General features: G+C 45.1%; 1 protein-coding gene across 1 annotated transcript in view; it reads right to left on the minus strand.

The window, feature by feature from the left end:
- LOC142302168 (uncharacterized) overlaps window positions 1–21687 on the minus strand; it is a 552463-nt gene that overhangs the window by 404097 nt on the left and 126679 nt on the right. Inside the window, exons 4-8 of the mRNA XM_075343251.1 lie at window positions 17131–17170; window positions 13687–13842; window positions 13364–13550; window positions 349–458; window positions 174–277 (exon numbers count right to left, since the gene is read on the minus strand). Of these exons, the coding sequence (XP_075199366.1) occupies window positions 174–277; window positions 349–458; window positions 13364–13550; window positions 13687–13842; window positions 17131–17170 (597 nt within the window). The remainder of the gene's footprint in view (window positions 1–173; window positions 278–348; window positions 459–13363; window positions 13551–13686; window positions 13843–17130; window positions 17171–21687) is intronic.

Here is a 21687-nt window from a genome sequence, read left to right on the forward strand (position 1 = left end):
CACAAAAATACCCAGATGAGGAGATGAGTGAGGTGACCTGGTGGGTTGTTCAGTATGTGATGAAAAACAACCCCAAAGAAGACAAGTAAACCAGAGCAAGAAGCGGCACCAGAAGGAGGTGAGGACATACAGCTGCATACATGTACGGCACTTCATTTACACGCAATACTTACTCTTCTGACTCTAATGTGATGACGGTCATGAGGCGATGATCTGTGATCCCCTTAAAGCAGCTACACATATATTTAAGGAGGAGCACGGTAGTCTCAGAGCCCGCCTGTAGAAAAAATTGGTAAGTAATGGGTCCACATGTACACGCCCACTGGAGAAGCGGAGAAGAGACTGTACCTGCGGCTCCTCATATGGGATGCAGACATTGTGATGACCACTAGAGTCCTCAGTGTAAGAAGCCTGAGAATTGCCCTCTACCTGAATCAGGTGACTCCGTGGAGCAGAGTCTGCGGAGAAAAGAAAAACAGCAAAAGACAGAAATAAATGGTGATAACAAGGTGCAAATCACCTTCCCATATATAACCGAAATGTTTAGCATACACAAAATATATATAGCCCATATCCAATTCCAGTATATGGTAAATCCCAACACATCCATTCTGCACCTCTAGAATATATGCACATTCCATCATGTATCCAGTCCACCTCTAGTACATGTGTGGCACCCTGGACAAGCCAGGTCGTCACAGGTACTGCAACAACACACCCCACACCCCGGCTAGGCACACCGAAGTCAGACAAAAATCCTTGTTGCCTCCCTCCAGGGGCTGATGTCCACACCAGGGGGTGGAGCCAGGCGGTTGGCCCCGCCCACCGAGGAGTTCACAGTCCTGGAGGCGGGAAAAGGAAGGGAGTTCGGTTAGGGAGTGGAAGAGTGAAGTGGTAGTAGAGGAGACTGACCGTGTCCGGGTGCGTGGCCCGGGCACATACAGCAAGGTTGGCAGACGGTGGTGACCGTCTGCAGGCGAGGCAGATTGACGTGAACCATGAGGACCGGCAGTCAAGACCCGATTGAAGGCAACAGCTCAAACCGTGAAGTGAAATACAGTCACCGCCAAGGCTACAGTTCCCAGGGCCAGAGCCTGCGGGCAAAAGGGGCTCCCTCAGCATCCATCCAAGCTGGGGAGCGGGTTACCGGTGGGAAGCCACCAGAACTGAGAACACAACACAGGTGCAGGGAAAGGCAGTCACCGCCAACCTACCAGGAGAAGAACCACCGCAGCCGTCTGTGGGACCCGTCCATCCAGCCGTTTGTTTTACCAAAGACTTTGTGTTCATCATTGGCTGAGTGAGTACCACTGTGCCGTGCGGCACCGTGCTGCCCCCGTGACCCTTCACCTCACCAGGCCCCATAACCTGCCTGCCATCCCTCCCTCCGGGCCCCTGGACAACCAACCCCCCTACCCACGGAGGGGAGAAAGCAACATCCAAGCTGCTCCCTGTCACCGCTCCCAGGATCCCCGTCCAGAGCAGCGGTGGTGTCACAACCTCACCACAACCGTGGGTGGCGTCACAGACAATATCCCTAAACCAAACCACCCCCCTTTCACTCACGGGCGAGGAGCGCCGCTCGAGTCCCTGGGATCCGGCCCGCCGCTCGAGCCACCACCGAGCAGCAGCAGCAGCCGGACCCGAGCAGTGGGTGAGCGCAGCGTCCCCTCCCCGCCTGTGACACATGATAGGTATAGTCCACATCCACCCCCAGCATACAGGCACATAACATATATATATATATATATATATATATATATATATATATATTTTCCCCATTTCCAGTATATAGGCACATCATATCATACAATTAGATTCAGAAATATTTGGACTATGACACAACTTTTGGCATTTTAGCTGTTCACCTAACCTTTGTGGAAAGTATTCTAATTGGAGGAAGGTTTAGGAATTACTACTCTTTAATATGTAGCTGCAACTTTTCTAGGGACAAAAATAAATAATTGGACAGTTCTCAAAAGTTCTCAAAAGCTCTTTAATGGGCACAATTAATTAATCTTCAATTACGCAGTAAAAGGTCTGGAGCTAATTCCAGGTATTGCATTTGCATTTAGAAGCTGTTGTTGTGAACACACAACTAGAGATGAGCAATCCTACCAAGGTTCGGATCAGTTCAGGATCATTGAACCGACTTGAGATCACCAATCTGATCGTCGATCCTAGCCGAAGCCATTAAATAAAATGAGAGGCAAAAGTGATATGTTGTAAATTGGTGTAGGGGGTTTTAAAAGAAAGAAGATAAAACGGGTTAAAGTAGTAAATACTTACTGAGATTCCCCATGACTGCAGCGCTATTTCTGAATCCACTCATAAATATTTACTGCTTTCCCTTCCACCGGTGTCTTTGATTGGCTGCCATTGGACCACAACCGCCTCTGAGACAGCGTCTGATTGGTTGGAATCACAAAAGCTGTCTCTGTCTGTTACATCACCACCAAAGTTTGCGCCATCGACTTCTACTCTAATCGCCAGGCGACGCTGTGTTCCTGCTGGTGATGGGAGAGGAGTCAATGCCAGTGGCGCCGGTGGGCGCAGGCTCCGCTCACCCCCTGGTCTGGGTTTCCTGGGGATCTGCAGTGCCAATAGCTGTAAGGGGCGGGTGTCTCCCAGCTGAAGTACCATCATTCAGCTACAGCCTATGGGAAGGCACCACACCCATTGTAAAGCCCCTCCTGTCTGCTGACCTCTGCCAGAGATAGTTTTTTTCCCTGAAGAAGGAGACAGTTGGGGTCTCTGAACCGCGTAGGAATGAAATAAAAAGAATCGTCTGTTTGACACCAATGTCTGTGGTCTTCAAGAGCGGCGAAAAACCTGTTTTTCCTCCAGTTTCCTTTTGATGTTCCACTTGTGCAACAGGGCTGCTGCTGGACCGCTCAGGCGCTCACTCTTTGCTGTTGAAGGAGTTGTGACTGGCACAACCCGATCAGGTGAGTGCACCACTTCTATATGATTTTGCCCTATATATCGGGTAAGACCCTATTGCGCCTTTTCTCTCCTATTTAGAGATAGTTCTGAAAATTCTGACTCCTGTTTTGTTCTGTTCTGTGATTTCGTGTGCTGATTACCGCTTGTTTCCTAACTTGCCTGCTGCCTGCTGTTTTTCTACCTCGCTGCCCGATCCGGTTTTGCCCTCTGCTTGTTTTTGAATACATCCTTGCCTGCCGATTCTGTCCCTGTTCTGCTGTTCTTGGTTTGACCCTGCCTGACTACTATTCTCTGGAACTGCAGCCTTCCACAGGTAGTGATCTCCAGGGCCCTGTGTAACTCCAAATTCCTGTATAGGGGTTAAAGGGTTTCAGGGTTCTGGGGGTCCTGCTTGGTGAGTGGCTTCCCTCTAGCCTGTACATTACAGCCCGACTGAGTCCAGGATCCAGGCAGGCGTTACAGTGTCTTTATACTGGTGTAAACTAAATAAATAAATAAAATAAAAAATTGGCATAGGGTCCCCCCTGTATTCATAACCTGTATAGGTTCCCCCCTGTACAGATAAAGCCATGGCTACAGGCAACAGGCAACAGCCCCCAGCCGTGCATTTATCATGGATGTGTACCAAAATATAAGTAACTGCATGCAGCTTTTTTTTTTAAAGAAATCAATAATAAACATGGTGTGCAGTTCCTCCCCAATTTTGATACTCAGTCAAGATAAAGCCAGAGAGCTGAGGGCTGGTATTCTCAGGCTGGGGAGAGCCATGCTTATTGGGCCTAAAAATAGCAGCAAAGTCGCCCAGGATTGTCAAACTCATAGATGCGGCGACCCCATCACTTTACCCGATTCATTCCAATTGACCTGGTGCTGTGGAAATCAGGGTAATAAGGGGATAATGGCAGCTGTGAGCTTCCTCAAAGCCCTGGAGTCTATGGGACACTCCCACTAATACTATGAGTAAAAATAAATTAATACAAACACAGAAAAATCCTTTTTAAAAAAACACTCTTGCACCAATTTATTAATCCCGAAAACACCCAGGTCCGACATAATCCACACTATAAGGTCCCATGACGATTCCAGCTCTGCTACATCAGAACTGACAGCGTGAGGCCATAGAACAATGACTGCGCAATGTAGCTTAAGATAGAGAATGAGCCATAGCGATGACATTAGCTAGGTTATTTGCGGTCACAGCTGGAGGTTCCCACGGTCCTCTACCTATGATTGCAGGTAACCTGACCTAAGGGGACCTCAGTGAACTCAGTGACCTCAGCTCAGAAGGTCTCTTGAGGTCAGATTACCTGCAGGTACAGGTGGGGGGCAGTGGGAACCTCCAGCTATGATCGCAACTAACTTTAGTGAAGTCTCCACTGATCGCTGAGGCTCAGCCTATGAATGAAGCTCACAGCAGGCAGTCATTTCCTATGGCGCTTGCTGTGAATTCAGATGTAGCAGAGCTGAAAATGTTGTGGGACCTCGTGTGGATTACGTCAGAGCTGGGTCTTTTGGGCATTAATAAAGTGGTGAAAGAGGGTGGGGTTTTTGGTATTTATTTCAAATAAAGGAGTTTTTTGGTGTTTGTGTTTATTTCTCTTCACTTTCAAATTAGTAATGGGGGGGGTCTTATAGACCCTCCCTATTACTAATCAAGGGCTTAGTGGCAGCTGTGGTTTGCCATTAACCCGTTATTACCCCAAATTCCACTGCACCAGGGTAATCAGAAGAGCCAGGTAAAGTTCTGGGATTGTTGCATCTAATGGATATGGCAATCCTGGATGCTGCAAGCTGCTATTTTTAGGCAGGGTCTCCACGGGCTCAGAATACCAGCACCCAGCTGTCCTGCTTTATACTGGCTGGGTATCAAAATTAGGGGGGACTGCAAGCCGTACTATAAAATTATTTATTTAAATAAGTAAAAAAAGAAAAACCCGCATGCGGTTCCTCCTATTTTGATACACAGCCAAGATAAGCACACGGCTTGGGGCTGCAGCCTGTAGCCATATGCTTGATCTGTGCTGGTATCAGTATATTTGGGTACTGCACAAGATTCTTTCCATTTATTTATTTTACACCAGCAGTATAAGCTGTCAGAGAGGGTGGGGGCACGGTCTGACTGCAACCAATCAAAGACGCCAGTGGGCAGGGAAAGCAGTGACTATGTATGAGGAATTATTATTGGCATGGAAGTAGCGCTGGAGTTGTGGGGAGACTCAGTGTAATGCCTGTCTGGATCCACAGACTCAGACAGGCTGTAATGGACAGGCTAGAGGGAAACCACTCACCAAGCAGGAACCCTAGAACCCTGAAACCCTTTAACCCCTATACAGGGATTTGGAATTACACAGGGCCCAAGGTGATCACTACCTGTGGAAGGCTGCAGTTCCAGAGAATAGTAGTCAGGCAGGGTTGAACCAGGAAATGCAAAACAGAGACAGAATCGGCAGGCAAGAACGTAATCAGTAAACAAAGCAGAGGTCAAATCTGGATCGGGCAGCAAGGTACAAATACGGCAGGCAGGAGAGTAGTCAGGAAACATGTATAAGTCAGAACACCAGAATCACTAAACAGAACAGGGCGGAACAGGAACCAGGAATTCAGAACTATCTCTGGCAGTGGTCAGCAGACAGGAGGGGAATAAGAAGGGTGTGGCTCCTTCCCATTGGTTGTAGCTGAATCATGGTAACTGCAGCTGGAAGACACACGCCACCTACAGTCAGTCAGTGGTACTGCAGATCCCAAGGAAACCCAGCCCAGTGGATGAGCGTAGCCTGCACCCACTGGCGCCGCTGACATCAACTCCTCTCCCATCACCAACACTATCCACGGCAGGAACACGGCGTTGCCTGGTGATCAAAGTAGAAGTCACTGGAGCGGACTCCGGTGGTGATGTAACACTCAGTATGTATATACTGCTTTAACCCTTTTTATTCCTTTTTTTACATTGTCCAATCCCAGCGATGCCAATACTTGACATGGCTGTGATAGGCAGGGAGCGGATGGTTTTTGCTATCCAAACATTTACAGATCCTTGGCAAGGTCGCCGACTTTTGTGGTAAATGTTTGGATGTCTCATTTTTACCCACAACATGTGGTCAAAGGAAGAGAAACCAACCATCATTAGGCTGAAAAAAAAGAAAGAGAGCAGAAATGTTAGGAATGGTCAACCAACAGTTTGATACATTCTTCAAAACAAAGGGCACACCGTTGAACTGAAAAACTTAAAAAGGTCACAGATGACAAAACATCCCCCAAGTGAAGAACATTCTCCAGAAAGTTGGTGTTTCAGTATCTAAGGCTATTTTCACATCAGCGTTTTTGAGGGAGAAAGAGAGAGAGAGAGGGAGAGAGAGAGAGAGGGAGAGAGAGAGAGACCGAGGACAGAAACGCTACTTGTTGCGGAAAAAGGTAAAATACCGCAAAACAACAGATCCAATGTGTGACGCACACAACTGCATGTGAATGCATGTTGCAGTGATTCCATTGTACATGCATTGAAATGACAACGCATTTGTAAATGTAGCAACATGTGACATATAAAACTTAACTTTTAATTGGGTTATAAAAAATAATAAATAATTAAGTGCAAACAGTGATTCACACACCAATTTAAAACCTGAAAATGATGAGGCCAATCAAGGATTATAGCGCCATCACTTTCAATCAGGCGGGAGAATATTATATTCGCCCATATGATATAACACAGGTAGAAAAGAGGGTGGAGTGCCCTATATATATATACTATCCCATCCAATATCAATAGCTGTGGGGATACTGGGTATATGTAACCTACAATATTATGAAAGGTTTACAACAAACGCCCCAGAATTATTATTTAAACAGCAATAATGATATTAAGCATAAATGAATAAATAGCTGCCTAGCTATAGAATCACAAAATATAAATTAACAGACAGAAGGACACCTCGATAGGCATATACAATATAAAATAAAATATCCAAAAGATGGTGGCTCTGGATGGATATAATATATTCAAAAAGACCTCTGTCTATCAATAGGCAATAGGCAATAAATATTATGCAGTGTTAAAGACACAAATAAATGGAATGATCTCACCCAATTCCTATGTCCCGTTCAGGGGTCAAAATTCTCCTGTGTTGCTGAAATCCATAAGTCAGTATGACGGGAGTAGTGGCTTGGTCACTGACCCTGTCAGGGATAAAGCTGACCCTTTTTCCACAGTAAACTCCCGCCCTGACAAGGGCAGTCCACAGCTGGCCCTGTTGTGGCTAGCCCTAATGTCCAGACCAAGTGCCTCCCGACGCGTTTCACATCATATGCTCATCAGGGGAAGTATATGGCACTTGAAAATAGCAGTAATGGCTCAATGCAGAGCTCAACCCTGTATGGCCCGGTATCAATGAGGATGTACGATATAATGGGGCTATAAAAAGGGGCCTTCACCCCACCCCCCCAGGTGATTCGCCTCTGCAAATTATGCAGATAATGCAGCGGTGAGAGAGAAAACCCGGATGCTGAAAGGTTACGCCGGGATTAATATAGAGGAGCGGTTCATTAGAAATTGACTCAATCATGATATATACAGGTGTACCACAATAATCCAAATATATAAAAGACGTTCGTACCGGATAGTTTGGTAGAACGTATATTTCTATCACAGATCCGTCAGTGGAGGGATGTATTTCCTGGATACGAGGTCACATGACTGATCACGCGGTCAGTGACGATTGGAGGCGTGTCAAAAAAAAGGGAGTGTGTGTCACGTCCCAATATGTGACACATGCGTCATCCATCAGTGACCAAACGGTGGAACGCATAGTTTCATGGTTCACCGGTCACGTGATTGCGCAGTCAGTGACGATTGAGGGCGTGTCAAGGGGATGAAGGTGTACATCACGTCCTAAGACGCTATGTACATGTCATCCATCAGTGACCAACCAGTGGAGCGCATGGTTTCCTGGTTCGCCGGTCATGTGATAAGGCACATGATTGATGACGGACGTGAGCAAAAAGTGATTTACATCATAATACGCCAAGTATATGTCACAAAGTCGTGACCAGAGACCATGCAGGACTCTGGTGCTCAATGGGCAGGTGACGAACAAAAAAGGCGTGCGCTGAATTACTCATACAGCGCACGTCACAGTATCGTCATAACCAAGAGGAACTTCTTCATCATCACATATAGATAGGAACATGTGGAAATGCACCAGCTCCTTCTGTGTTATAGAAAGAACAATAGAAGGAGTCAAATAGCACCTTAGTTAGATAACACCAATACAGCTTTTATATACCATACAGTACAAAACAAAGGTGTGTTAAACCGCACAATTAAAAACTAATGTTCCTATAAATGTTTAGTGCATATACGGAACAGACTTGCACATTGGGTGCTGTCCGTGTGCATTATCTAGGTATGCGTTACACACAAAGAGGAAGGGGGGGGGGGAAGAACCGGGGATCACCAACCTCATATGAAGAGGAAATTTGATATATAATGACTCACATATATATAATCAACATTAGTATCCCAATTAAATATCAGGGCAGTAAATGTCCCGATATAGGAGTTTAGATGACATTAACCATGTTAACAAAAAGGAGAAACAAAAAAACAGATCAGAAGGAAGGACTTAGGCAGGGATATGCAGAAGAGACCAATATCTAAATAAAGCATCCGTAGTTGAGTTGTTCATTAAGACCAGAGGGGGAGACCGTGTTTAGCCGGAAAATCCATCTTGCCTCCCTTTGCAAGATCAGCCGGTCCCAGTCACCCCCTCTAATAGGTTTTTCTATTTTCTCAATGCCGATAAATTTGATGGCGTCTTTTCTTCCACCATGGGAGACATTGACATGACGTGCCAAGGAGGTATCTCTGTCATGTTCAATGTCTCCCATGTGGTCCCCAATTCGTCTGCGGAACTCCCTCCTTGTCTTACCGACATATTCGAGTCCGCATATACAGGTTGCTTTGTATATAACGCCTTTTGTGTGACAATTAATGAAATTCTGAATGACAAATGATTCCTGAGTGACATTTGCCATGAAGGTCCTGCCAGGAGAAACAGATGAGCATGACACGCAGTCACCACATTTGTGGCATCCTTTCAGGTTGGATCTGAGCCGGGTTTCTTGTTTTGGTGCTATAAAATGACTGTGGACTAACCTATCACCCAGGGATTTGCCTCTTCGGAAGGTAACCTGGGGATAGGGGCCCACTGATGTTCCGAGGTCATTATCCATTGTAAGGATCGACCAGTAATTTTTGAAGGTATTTCTAACAAGATTGGCACCATTGGAAAAAGTGGTGACAAATCTTGTGATAGAGTCATCCACTTCCTTCTTAGAAGGTTTCAAGAGGTCAACTCTGTTTTTAGATTTTGCCTCTTTGAAAGCCTGACTCAAAACTTTACTGGGATAACCACGGTCAAGAAAACGTTTCTTAAGGTCATCTGCTTGTGTCATGAATGAGGCATCATCGGAACAGTTTCGACGAATCCTGTAATATTGGTCCTTGGGGATACCTCTCCTGAGGGGAGCCGGATGACTGCTGTCCCACCTCAGGAGGGAATTGGTGGAGGTTGGTTTTCTATATGTGGAGGTACTCAAGACCCCATCTTTCGTTTTTCTGATGAGGACGTCCAAAAATCGCAACGTAGCGGAATCCGCCTCATAGGTGAATCGAAGACCTATCTCGTTGTCATTCAAACGGTTGACAAAATTGTCCAGATCGACCCAGGTGCCCCGCCATATGACGAATGTATCGTCAATATAGCGAGCCCATAGGTCGATCTGGTCAAGTAATTGTCCATCATCACCCTCCTCTGAGAAGACAATAGTCTCCTCCCACCAGCCCAGGAGCAAGTTGGCGTAAGAGGGAGCACAAGGGCTCCCCATCGCCGTGCCCCATCGCTGGTGAAAAAACCTACCATTGAAGGTAAAGACTTTGTTCCTTAAACAAAATTCCAAGGGTTGTAGCACAAATTCGTTGTGAAGATGATATTGGCAGCCTCTCATAGAGAGGTAATGTTTAGCCGCCTTTAGCCCCATATGGTGCGGGATTGAGGAATAGAGTGCCTCAACGTCAATGCTGACTAATATACCATCTTCTTCCACTGAAACACCGTCAAGTTTTAAAAGGAGGTCGGTAGTGTCCCTCGTATAGGAGGGGAGTGATTCCACAAAGGGTCTCAAGACCACATCCACGTATGAACCAAGATTTTGACATATTCCCCCAATGCCAGAAACGATAGGCCTACCCTTCAATGGACTAACTCCTTTATGGACCTTGGGTAGGCCATAGAATGTTGCCATAATAGGATGGTCCGGCAACAGAAATTCGTGTTCCTTCTTGTGTATCACTTTATCGGCAAGACCCTTGTCCAAGAGTTTCTTCAGTTCAGACATCAGGGAAACCGTAGGGTTTTCTTTCAGAATGGCATACCCTTCCTTATTCAGAAGGAGGTCATGTCACATTGCGATGTAATGTGTCTGGTCCAGGACAACCACGTTGCCACCTTTATCAGATGGTTTGATGACAACGTGGCGGTCCTGCTCCAAGGCACGAATGGCCATGATCTCCTCTCTGGTGCAGTTATAATGTGTGAAGATGTTCTGTTCACTCATCTTCTTCAGTTCACTAGATACAAGGTTAACGAAAATGTCTATCGTCGACATATCGCTCTGCACCGGTGGCATTTTGGTACTTTTCTTTTTGAACATAGAGAAAGGGCCCTGTCCGGAAAGATTAGGGTCCATGTTGGAGAGACCTTCCAACAGTCTAACGTCTGGCAACATATCGGGCGGGATGCCCAATTCCTCACTAAGTTTATTATCTTTTGCATGGAAGAATTTCCTCCATTTCAACTTACGTGCGAATAGATTTAAATCCTTTATGCAAGAGAAAAGATCAAAATCCATCGTGGGTACGAAGGAGAGTCCTTTTTCAAGGACCGCCATCTCGGTGCCACTGAGGGGTCGAGATGACAGGTTTATAACCCTAGGGCCTACGTCTGTTCTTGGCCCCTCGTTACACCTATTCAGTTCCTCAGGGGATAGATGTTGTCTAAAAAAGTAGAACTGTGGTTAGATTGAGATCTGCCTCTCCCCCTCTGACCACGGCCTCTCCCTCTGTTCTTGTTTTTGCCACGGTAGTTATATCCCCCACCCCCTGGTTCACCGTCAGAAACCTCCGTATCGGTGGAGGAGATTTCAATATGTTGCTGAGGTTGTAACGTTTTATTTGTCAAAAAAAGGTACGCCTTGTTGTCCCGAAAGTCCTGAATGTCTCTCATGTACTGTTTATGTTTACGGTCTTTGATCAAATACTGGAAATGCTCAATAGTGTTTTGAAGATTGGTCTCTTTCTTAGAGAAGTCAGCCTCACCAGAGTATTTTTTTACCAAGGTGATCTGCTCTCTCAGATTGTCATTCAGACCTATTAGGCTTTGTTTCTCCTCTTCTAGAAGGAGCCTCATCAATCTGAGAGAGCAGTCAGTTGCCTCTCTTTCCCATTTCTTTATAAAATCGGGGGCTCTAAATCTGTTTCCCGGATTAAGGGTAATCCGTAAACTTCCAGGTACTATTCCTTCTCTAATATAATTTTCGAGACTCTGTACCTCCCACCAAGATATTATTTGGTCTTTATATACTTTGGTAAGGTCCCGAAAAGCACCATTTAGAGTAGGTGTATATTTCTTGGGAATTGTACCTTTGTCCGAGAAGACATACATGTAAGAGTTCCATTCTGATACCTATTGGTGTTGAATTTTTGCTATTTCAACAATGACAACGCATTTGTAAAGGATCCGGTTTTGCGGCAAAAAAACCCATTCATGCCGCAGTTAAAAAAACGCTGATGTGAAACCAGCCTTAGTTGACGATAAAGAGAAGACTTCATGAGAGCAAAAAGAAGGTGCAAACCACCAATCAGCTTTAAAATCAGGAAGTCCAGAATAGATTTTGCCAAAAAACATCGAAGGAAGCTGCCGAGTTCTGGAAAAGCAACAGGGGATGGATGAGACTTAAGTGGGCTTTACACGCTGCGATCTCGCTAGCGAGATCGCAAGCGATTGTACATACCCCATCAGTTGTGCAACATGGGCAAATCGATGCCCGTCACGCACAACCTCACTTACCCCCATCACACGCACTTACCTGCCCTGCGACGTCGCTCTGGCCAGCGACCCGCCTCCTTCCTAAGGGGGCGGGTCGTGCGGCGTCACAGTGACTTCACATGGCAGGCGGCCATTAGAAGTGGAGGTGCTGAGATGAGCTGGATGTAAATATCCCGCCCACCTCCTTCCTTCCGCATTTCCGGTGGAGGCAGGTAAGGAGATGTTCGTCGCTGCTGCGGCTTCACACACAGAGATGTATGCTGCCGCAGGAATGAGGAACAACATCGATATCATCCTGAAAACGATTTTTTGTTTCAGGACGACCTCTCCACGGCAAACGATTTTGCCCTCTTTTGCGATCGTTTAAGATCGCTCTTAAGTGTTACATGCTGCGATCTCGTTAATGACGCCGGATGTGCGTCACAAACAACGTGACCCCGACGATAATTCATTAACGATATTGTAGCGTTTAAAGTCCGCTTTAGATCAGCTTGCAACAGAATGATGTTTAGAAATAAGTCTGGAAGAACTAAGACTTGCTGTGCTGGCTGGCCACCAGGGCTTCCAATGACCCTGGGGCACTAGTAGTTATTAATTACATGACTGAAGATAGAAGCAGTCAGATGAATTGTGGAGTGTACAAGGAGAGACTTTCTACTTCAACCAATGCAGCAATGATTGGACCACTTCACAGACAGATGGACAAAGACCCAAAGCATCCCGTGAAGGCAAAGAACAAGAATTTTCTGTAATTGCCATGTCATCAACTTATCTCTACCCCATTGAGCTGCATTTCACATGATTAAGACAAATCTTTTGTCAAAAAGACCCCCAGAAAAGCATAAACCGTAGTCACTACAGCAATGGCCGTTAAAGCCTCACAAAGGAGACAACCAGCAATGGTGATGTCCATGGTTTCCAGACTCAGGCAGTTATTGCCTGTAAAGGATGATCTGCAAGGTGTAAAAAATGAACATTTTATTTATGGTAAAGGTAATTTGTCCAATTACGTTTGGGCCACTCAAATGAGGAAACTTTGTAGAAAAATGGCTGCAATTTGACTACAAACAATTTAAACCTTAAAGTCTCCACTTCAATTGCATCTCAGTTGTTTTGTTTTAAATAAAAAATAGAGGCATAAAGAGACCAAATCCCGAAAATTGTCACTGTCCAAATATTTCTAGATCTATGTATTCTAGATCTACAGTATGTACTCCATACACTGCCATTTATAAATATCCATATTATTTTTGCTCAGTGATCAAGACGATTATCGACTTTGCTAGTCTCAGTGTATATTAAACCTGTGAACGTACCATCTCCAGCCTCCGTGCTCCTTTCATGGTAAGGGCAGTATCTTACTACCTCAGCCTCATGACTGGATATCTTGTACACAGCAGCAATGCGGAGAATTGATCTAAGCGGTAAAGGGTTCTTCACACGGATCAGAATCAGACAAGTCTCCATTAACTGGCAGAAGAGCTTGTTCAGAACAGGAGAGTACTGAAATAACAGGTGGGAGAGTGGTGAGTGGGTCCATATATGCAGAATATTCTCCAAGTGCAAAGTCTGGGAATCAGGGAAGGATTTGTGTCCATGATCATAATTGGACATAAACATGTCTTCTGCATATACTTACCCAACTGGTCACAGACTTCGTAGTCTCTGTCTGTGGAAATTCCAGCTGTAAGCCATGAGGTCCGGGATAGTCTTCAGTGCAGGGCATGGTCAATCCAGGGTTAGGTGCAAGCGAGCCGCCAAACCCAACCTGTAAGGCTGAAATATTGGTCTGCAGCTGAAAGATAGAACCAATGAGGAAAAATACTACCAAACCAGTCACAAGGGGGGCAATTGGTGACACACCTATGCCCCATAGAGATCTTATGTATATATATTATATACAGTATATACATACACTCACAGTGACAAGCAAAATGGGGGCAATGTTTTGACTTTCAGGCTTCTTATCTCACTATCTACTAAAGCTTTGAGACAACATTTTATAGACAATCATCTTGGCTATCTCATACATAAATGTGACTTGCAGCTATTTAACAGATGATTAGTTATGCAGATTCTTGTCATGTCACTGCATTTTTACTGTTTTGCTCCTAAATTCATTTTTTTATTATTCTGTAAATTCAAGCATGTCTCGCCTGACATCTGATAGTCGGCTCTCTTGGAGATGTATACAGCTTTTTCTTCACCCAGAAGTGTTGGATTGGGTTGAGGTCTGGGGACTGTGGGGACAATTCAGCTCCTCTACTTCATTGTCATAACCCATTTCTTCTCCAATCTCACCCTATGCTTTGGGTCTTTGTACTGCTGGAAACTACAGTTAGGTCCGGAAATCTTTGGACAGTGACACAATTTTGGCGAGTTGGGCTCTGCATGCCACCACATTGGATTTGAAATGAAACCTCTACAACAGAATTCAAGTGCAGATTGTAACGTTTAATTTTAAGGTTGAACAAAAATATCTGTTAGAAATTGTAGGAATTGTCACATTTCTTTACAAACACTCCACATTTTAGGAGGTCAAAAGTAATTGGACAAATAAACCAAACCCAAACAAAATATTTTTATTTTCAATATTTTGTTGCGAATCCTTTGGAGGCAATCACTGCCTTAAGTCTGGAACCCATGGACATCACCAAACGCTGGGTTTCCTCCTTCTTAATGCTTTGCCAGGCCTTTAAAGCCGCAGCCTTCAGGTCTTGCTTGTTTGTGGGTCTTTCCGTCTTAAGTCTGGATTTGAGCAAGTGAAATGAATGCTCAATTGGGTTAAGATCTGGTGATTGACTTGGCCATTGCAGAATGTTCCACTTTTTTGCACTCATGAACTCCTGGGTAGCTTTGGCTGTATGCTTGGGGTCATTGTCCATCTGTACTATGAAGCGCCGTCCGATCAACTTTGCGGCATTTGGCTGAATCTGGGCTGAAAGTATATCCCGGTACACTTCAGAATTCATCCGTCTACTCTTGTCTGCTGTTATGTCATCAATAAACACAAGTGACCCAGTGCCATTGAAAGCCATGCATGCCCATGCCATCACGTTGCCTCCACCATGTTTTACAGAGGATGTGGTGTGCCTTGGATCATGTGCCGTTCCCTTTCTTCTCCAAACTTTTTTCTTCCCATCATTCTGGTACAGGTTGATCTTTGTCTCATCTGTCCATAGAATACTTTTCCAGAACTGAGCTGGCTTCATGAGGTGTTTTTCAGCAAATTTAACTCTGGCCTGTCTATTTTTGGAATTGATGAATGGTTTGCATCTAGATGTGAACCCTTTGTATTTACTTTCATGGAGTCTTCTCTTTACTGTTGACTTAGAGACAGATACACCTACTTCACTGAGAGTGTTCTGGACTTCAGTTGATGTTGTGAACGGGTTCTTCTTCACCAAAGAAAGTATGCGGCGATCATCCACCACTGTTGTCATCCGTGGACGCCCAGGCCTTTTTGAGTTCCCAAGCTCACCAGTCAATTCCTTTTTCCTCAGAACGTACCCGACTGTTGATTTTGCTACTCCAAGCATGTCTGCTATCTCTCTGATGGATTTTTTTCTTTTTTTTCAGCCTCAGGATGTTCTGCTTCACCTCAATTGAGAGTTCCTTAGACCGCATGTTGTCTGGTCACAGCAACAACTTCCAAATGCAAAACCACACACCTGTAATCAACCCCAGACCTTTTAACTACATCATTGATTACAGGTTAATGAGGGAGACGCCTTCAGAGTTAATTGCAGCCCTTAGAGTCCCTTGTCCAATTACTTTTGGTCCCTTGAAAAAGAGGAGGCTATGCATTACAGAGCTATGATTCCTAAACCCTTTCTCCGATTTGGATGTGAAAACTCTCATATTGCAGCTGGGAGTGTGCACTTTCAGCCCATATTATATATATAATTGTATTTCTGAACATGTTTTTGTAAACAGCTAAAATAACAAAACTTGTGTCACTGTCCAAATATTTCTGGACCTAACTGTATATTGTCCTTTTCCTACCCATAGCACTCGAGTGTATAAAGTAACTCGTCTTGAAGGATACTTATGTACCGCCCCGCGCTTGGCTGCAGACGAACCGCTCGGATCCGGGCTCATTGGTGGGTGGCTCGAGCGCCTCCGGACCCGGGGTCACTTTGCTCTGAAAGGGGGTGCTGTTTACCTTTATTCTGTCTGGTCTTCCCACTCCCCCTCGCTTCTAGGCTCTGATTTCCCGGCTACTAACTATTTGCTTCCCTCTGACTACGTTTAGACTTTGCCCTTGTGTACTTACAAGACCTCATGTTGTGACACGGCTTTCTGACGATTCTACTGCCATCTGGTGGGCTTGACTAATATTACCTCTGCTAGGGAATTCCCTGCTCATACGTTTCCTCCACTTTTACGCCCCCTAGTGGTTTACCAGCTAACTACCTTCTCAGATAGTTTCAGGAATCCTCTCAGTCCCACATTACTGCGCTGTACTGCTATTGTACATCTTAGAGTCCAGTGTGACATCACTTTTTTTCGGGCCACTATTTCAGACTTGTGTAACGTGCATCACACGGTGCTTGTATGGATGTCTGTGATCTCACTATTATGAAGGATACCAGTCGTCTCCACTGCTGTGTTTGTCCTCAGAACTGACAGACCTTGTGATGAGGCAACTTGTTGGCTCCGATATTTTGCCTGGACGTCCACCTCTTGGCTTTTGAACAAATGGACAGACTTCATTTCTTATTCTACTAACTATCATAGCCTCACATGATGCAGTTCGGCAATTTTCTTAGATGAGAGACTAGGGAATATGAGAACAGGTTGTAATTTGTAATATACAGGAAGAAAAGAGCAAAACCGTAACAATGCAGTGACGAGAATGTGCATAACTAATCATATGCTAAATAGCTGCAGGTCACTTTAATGTATGAGGTAGCAAAGATTGTCAATAAAATGAAGGTCGTCTCACGCTCAAAGCTGTAGTCGACAGATATGGAGCCTGAAAGTCAAAAATTTAACACATAGTTACCCTTTCACTTGTCACTACGTATTTATGAGAAACACCTAACAAGATGTGCAGCATCAAAAGCATGGGGTCACTCACCTCATTGTCTTTATTGCATGGCATGTAATTGATATGAAGCCTGAAAAAAAAAGAAAAAAGAAAGTAGTTGACAGTGGACCTAGTTTGACCACTCTACCTGCATGATCATTGGATAGAAAGGAGCTATGCTATGGGCCGACCCATGAAGGATGATGCAGATAGAAAAGGAGCTATGAGCCTGCCCAGTTACTTAATATGGTTATACCAAGAAGGGAACTATGATCCTGCCCCACCACCTGAAGAGTAATGCATATAGAAAAGAATTATCAGCCTGGACCTCCCCTTGCAGGGTGATAGAGATACATTGTTAGGAAGTTAGAAGGGTTCAAAGTTCATCAGTAATTTCTTATTTTTCCAACAAAATTTACAAAACCATTTTTTTTTAGGGATCACATCAAATTTGAAGTAACTTTGAGAGGCCGAGGTGACAGAAAGTACGAAAAGTTACACCATTCTAAAAACTGCACCCCTCACACTGCTCAAAACCACATCCAAGAAATGTATTAACCCTTTAGATGCTTCACAGGAACCAAAGCAATGTGGAGGGAAAAAAAGAAAATTATACTTTTTTATATAAAAATATTATTTTAGCCCCAAATTTTGCATTTTCACAAAAGTAATAACAGAAAATTCACCACAAAATTTGTTGTGCAATGTCTCCTGAGTACTTTGGTACCTCATATGTGGTTATAAATCTATTTTTGGGCACATGGCAGGGCTCGGAAGGGAAGGAGCACAATTTAAATTTTAGAGTGCAAAATTGTTAGGAATAGATAGCGGATACCATATCGCGTTTGGAGACCTTGAGATGTACCTAAACAGCGGAAACACTGCCCAAGGAGCTCAGAGACAGAATTTTGGCAAAGTACAGATCTGGCCAAGGTTACAAAATAATTTCTGCAGTAGTCAAGGTTACTAAGAGCACAGTGGCCTCCATAATCCTTAAGAGGAAGACGTTTGGGACCACCAGAACTATTCCTAGACCTGGCCGTCCAGCCAAACTGAGCTATCATGGAGAAAATCCTTGGTGGGAGAGGTAAAGAACCCAAAATCACTGTGGCTGAGCTCTAGAGATGCGTTAGGGAGATGGTTCCACAAAGTCAACTATTACTGCAGCTCTCCACCGGTCAAGCCTTTATGGCAGAGGGGCCCGATGGAAGCTTCTCCTCAGTGCAAGACTTATGAAAACCCGTATAGAGTTTGCAAAACAAGACATGAAGAATCCCAGACTATGAGAAATAAGATTTTTTGGTCTGATGAGACGAAAATAGAACTTTTTGGTGATAATTATAAGCGGTGTGTGTGGAGAAAACCAGGCACTGCTCATCCCCTGCCCAATACAATCCCCACAGTGAAACATGGTGGTAGCAGCATCATGCTATGGGGTGTTTTTCAGTTGCAGTGACAGGATGACTGGTTGCAATTGAAGGAAAGATGAATGTGGCCAACTACAGAGATATCCTGGAAGAAAACTTCTTCCAGAGAGCTCTGGACCTCCGACTTGGCCGAAGGTTCACCTTCCAAAAAGACAATGACCCTAAGCACACAACTAAAATAACACAGGAGCGGCTTTAGAACAACTCTGTGACCATTCTTGACCGGCCCAGCCAGAGCCCTGACCTAAACTTAATGGAGCATCTCTGGAGAGACCTGAAAATGGCGTCCACCAACGTTCACCATCCAACCTGATGGAACTGGAGAGGATCTGCAAGGAAGAATGGCCGAGGATCCCCGAATCCAGGATCCCAAGTAGACTCATGGCTGTACTAGCTCAAAAGGTGCTTCTACTCAATACTGAGCAAAGGGTCTGAATCCTTATGACCATGTGATATTTCAGCTTTTCTTGTTTAAAAAAAAATTGCAAACATTTCTACATTTCTGTTTTTTGTTCTGTCAAGATGGGTGATGGGGTGCAGAGTGCACATTACTGAGAAAAAAAATAACTTTTTTGAATTTACCAAATGGCTGCAATGAAAGAAAGAGTGAACAATTTAAAGGGGTCTGAATACTTTTTGTACCCACTGTATAAAACTCTATCTTATTCTATATCTATCTATCCAGCTATTTTTCTAGCTAGTCACATGGATGTAAAACGCACAGAATGCAGAATGGAAAGGATGCATTTGTCACACGGACGTGCATTGCTTACAAAAATTAGCCCTATGGCCTGAGTCATAGTTGACGCAGGGAGTCCCCATCACAAGGGCCTCCAATGACAAATAGTAGTTAGGCTGGAGTGTGAGTACTGTCCTGGTATGTCTACTGCACAATGTGCATAGTGCTTATAAAAATTATCCCTATGGTTCATGCAGGAAAGAAATGGCTTTATATGGCAAGGGTTGGATGTTAACAGCAGTAGCCAAAATGAACAATTTGGGGGAATTTAGTTTGGCTTGCTCTCATCTGGAGGGATTACAACTGTGGAGAAATCCAGTCCTTGTTGAATTTAAACAGTGTAAGTCTGTCTGCATTTTCTATGGAGAGGCGTGAGCGCCTATCAGTGATGATTGCCCCTGCAGAACTGAAAACCCGCTCTGACATCACACTAGTAGCCGGGCAGGCCAGCACCTCCAAGGCGTATATAAGGAGAGGTCGGGCCAAGTGTTCAGCTTGGACACCCAATAATTAAAGGGACCTGAAGAGACAGAAATGGCGCAGGTATGTTCACTTAAGTACCCCTTGACCATTTTGTGCAACTTCTCCCTCCTTGGCATTGTTACGGGCACAGATAGCCCTTGCTGATGTCCTGGTTTATTGAAAATGGCTTAGTTTGCGCACATTTTTCCTCCACCTCTGTTGTACCTGGTGTTGGTGTCTCTCCCCATAAATCCTTGGTGTTGAAAAGAGCTGGTAACTCTGCCGCCAGCGTTGTCTGAAGGTGATGTTTTCATCAACTAATCTACAACTACCTTCTTGAAGGATTCCATTGTGCAACCCTTTGGTGACTCCAAAAAGAGAGAAGGAAATTTCTCCTTGTACCGTGAGTCCAAAAAGGTGGCCAACTTGTTGGATAAAATGTGTATCAAACGAGGGTCTTGCCAGACACTTACACATGAACTGTGCCATATTGGCCAAGCTGAAAACAGACAAAGTCTCTGTATCCCCACCAGGGGGATCTATAACACCCATCCTCTGCTCAGGCTGACTCGCCTCCTCCTCATTCACCTCCTCCTCTCCAGCCCATCTATGCTGGACAGACATGAAGCTGGGGTTGAGAGTCCCCAGTGTAGCATAGGCAGTCCCCTAGGTAGCACAAAAAAAAGTATTCTTCCTCCTCATCCTCCCCATCCTGCTCGTCATCACTCAATGTTGCCTCAGAATATTGGCTGGGCTGGGTAGTATCACCCATTGGGAAATCTGGATCCATAGCCACAAGCTGGGCATTCAAAGCTTCCTTTTTAAGATTATGCAGTGATTGCTTCAAGAGACACAACAGTGGGATGGTTAGGCTGATAAGAGCCTGATCTCCACTCACAAGCTTGGTGCCGTACTCAAAGTTCTCAAGAGTCTCACAAATGTCAGTGATGCATACCCACTCAACAGTTGTTATGTGTGGTGGCTGACTCAGTCTTAGGCGGGCTTTGCACACTACGACATCGCAGGCCGATGCTGCGATGTCGAGTGCAATAGTCCCCGCCCCCGTCGCAGCAGCGAAGTCTTGTGATAGCTGGCGTAGCGAAAATTATCGCTACGCCAGCTTCACATGCACTCACCTACCCTGCGACGTCGCTCTGGCCGGCGACCCGCCTCCTTCTTAAGGGAGCGGGTGGTGTGGCGTTATAGCAACGTCACACGGCAGGCGGCCAATAGCAGCGGAGGGGCGGAGATGAGCAGGATGTAAACATCCCGCCCACCTCCTCCTTCTCATTGCAGTCGGGACGCAGGTAGGAGATGTTCCTCGCTCCTGCGGCTTTACACACAGCGATGTGCGCTGCCGCAGGAACGAGGAACTACATCGTACCTGTCGCGGCACCGACATTATGGAAATGTCGGAGACTACACCGATGATACGATAACGACGCTTTTGCGCTCGTTAATCGTATCATCTAGGCTTTACACACTACGATATCGCCTGCGACACCGGATGTGCATCACTTTCGATTTGACCCCACCAACATCGCACGTGTGATATCGTAGTGTGCAAAGCCCGCCTTAGAGGCAAGTTGGTGCTGGAATTCAGCTACTTCCCTCTGCTGGTTACTAATCCTCGCCAGCATATAGTATGTTTTGTTCCATCGCATGGGCAGGTCGCACATGAGTTGGTGACTTGGCAAATTAAAGAGCTTTTGCAGCACGTTAAGACCAGCAAAAGTGGTAGAGGAATGGTGACAATAGGGGCTAATCTGGCGCACCTTCTCAAGTAGGTAGGTCAGGATATGTTTTCATAAATTTTTGAACACATATCTTCAGCACATGAGCCATTTATGGCACGTGTACCAACTTGCTGACCTTTAAAGCTGCCACCAGGTTACACCCATTGTCACAAACAACCAGGCAGGGTTGGAGGTGGAACGGGAAAAGCCACTGATCGGTCTGCTCTTATATACCTTGCCACAG

The sequence above is a fragment of the Anomaloglossus baeobatrachus genome, chromosome 4 (assembly GCF_048569485.1).
Source record: "Anomaloglossus baeobatrachus isolate aAnoBae1 chromosome 4, aAnoBae1.hap1, whole genome shotgun sequence".
In the NCBI taxonomy this organism is placed as follows: domain Eukaryota; kingdom Metazoa; phylum Chordata; class Amphibia; order Anura; family Aromobatidae; genus Anomaloglossus; species Anomaloglossus baeobatrachus.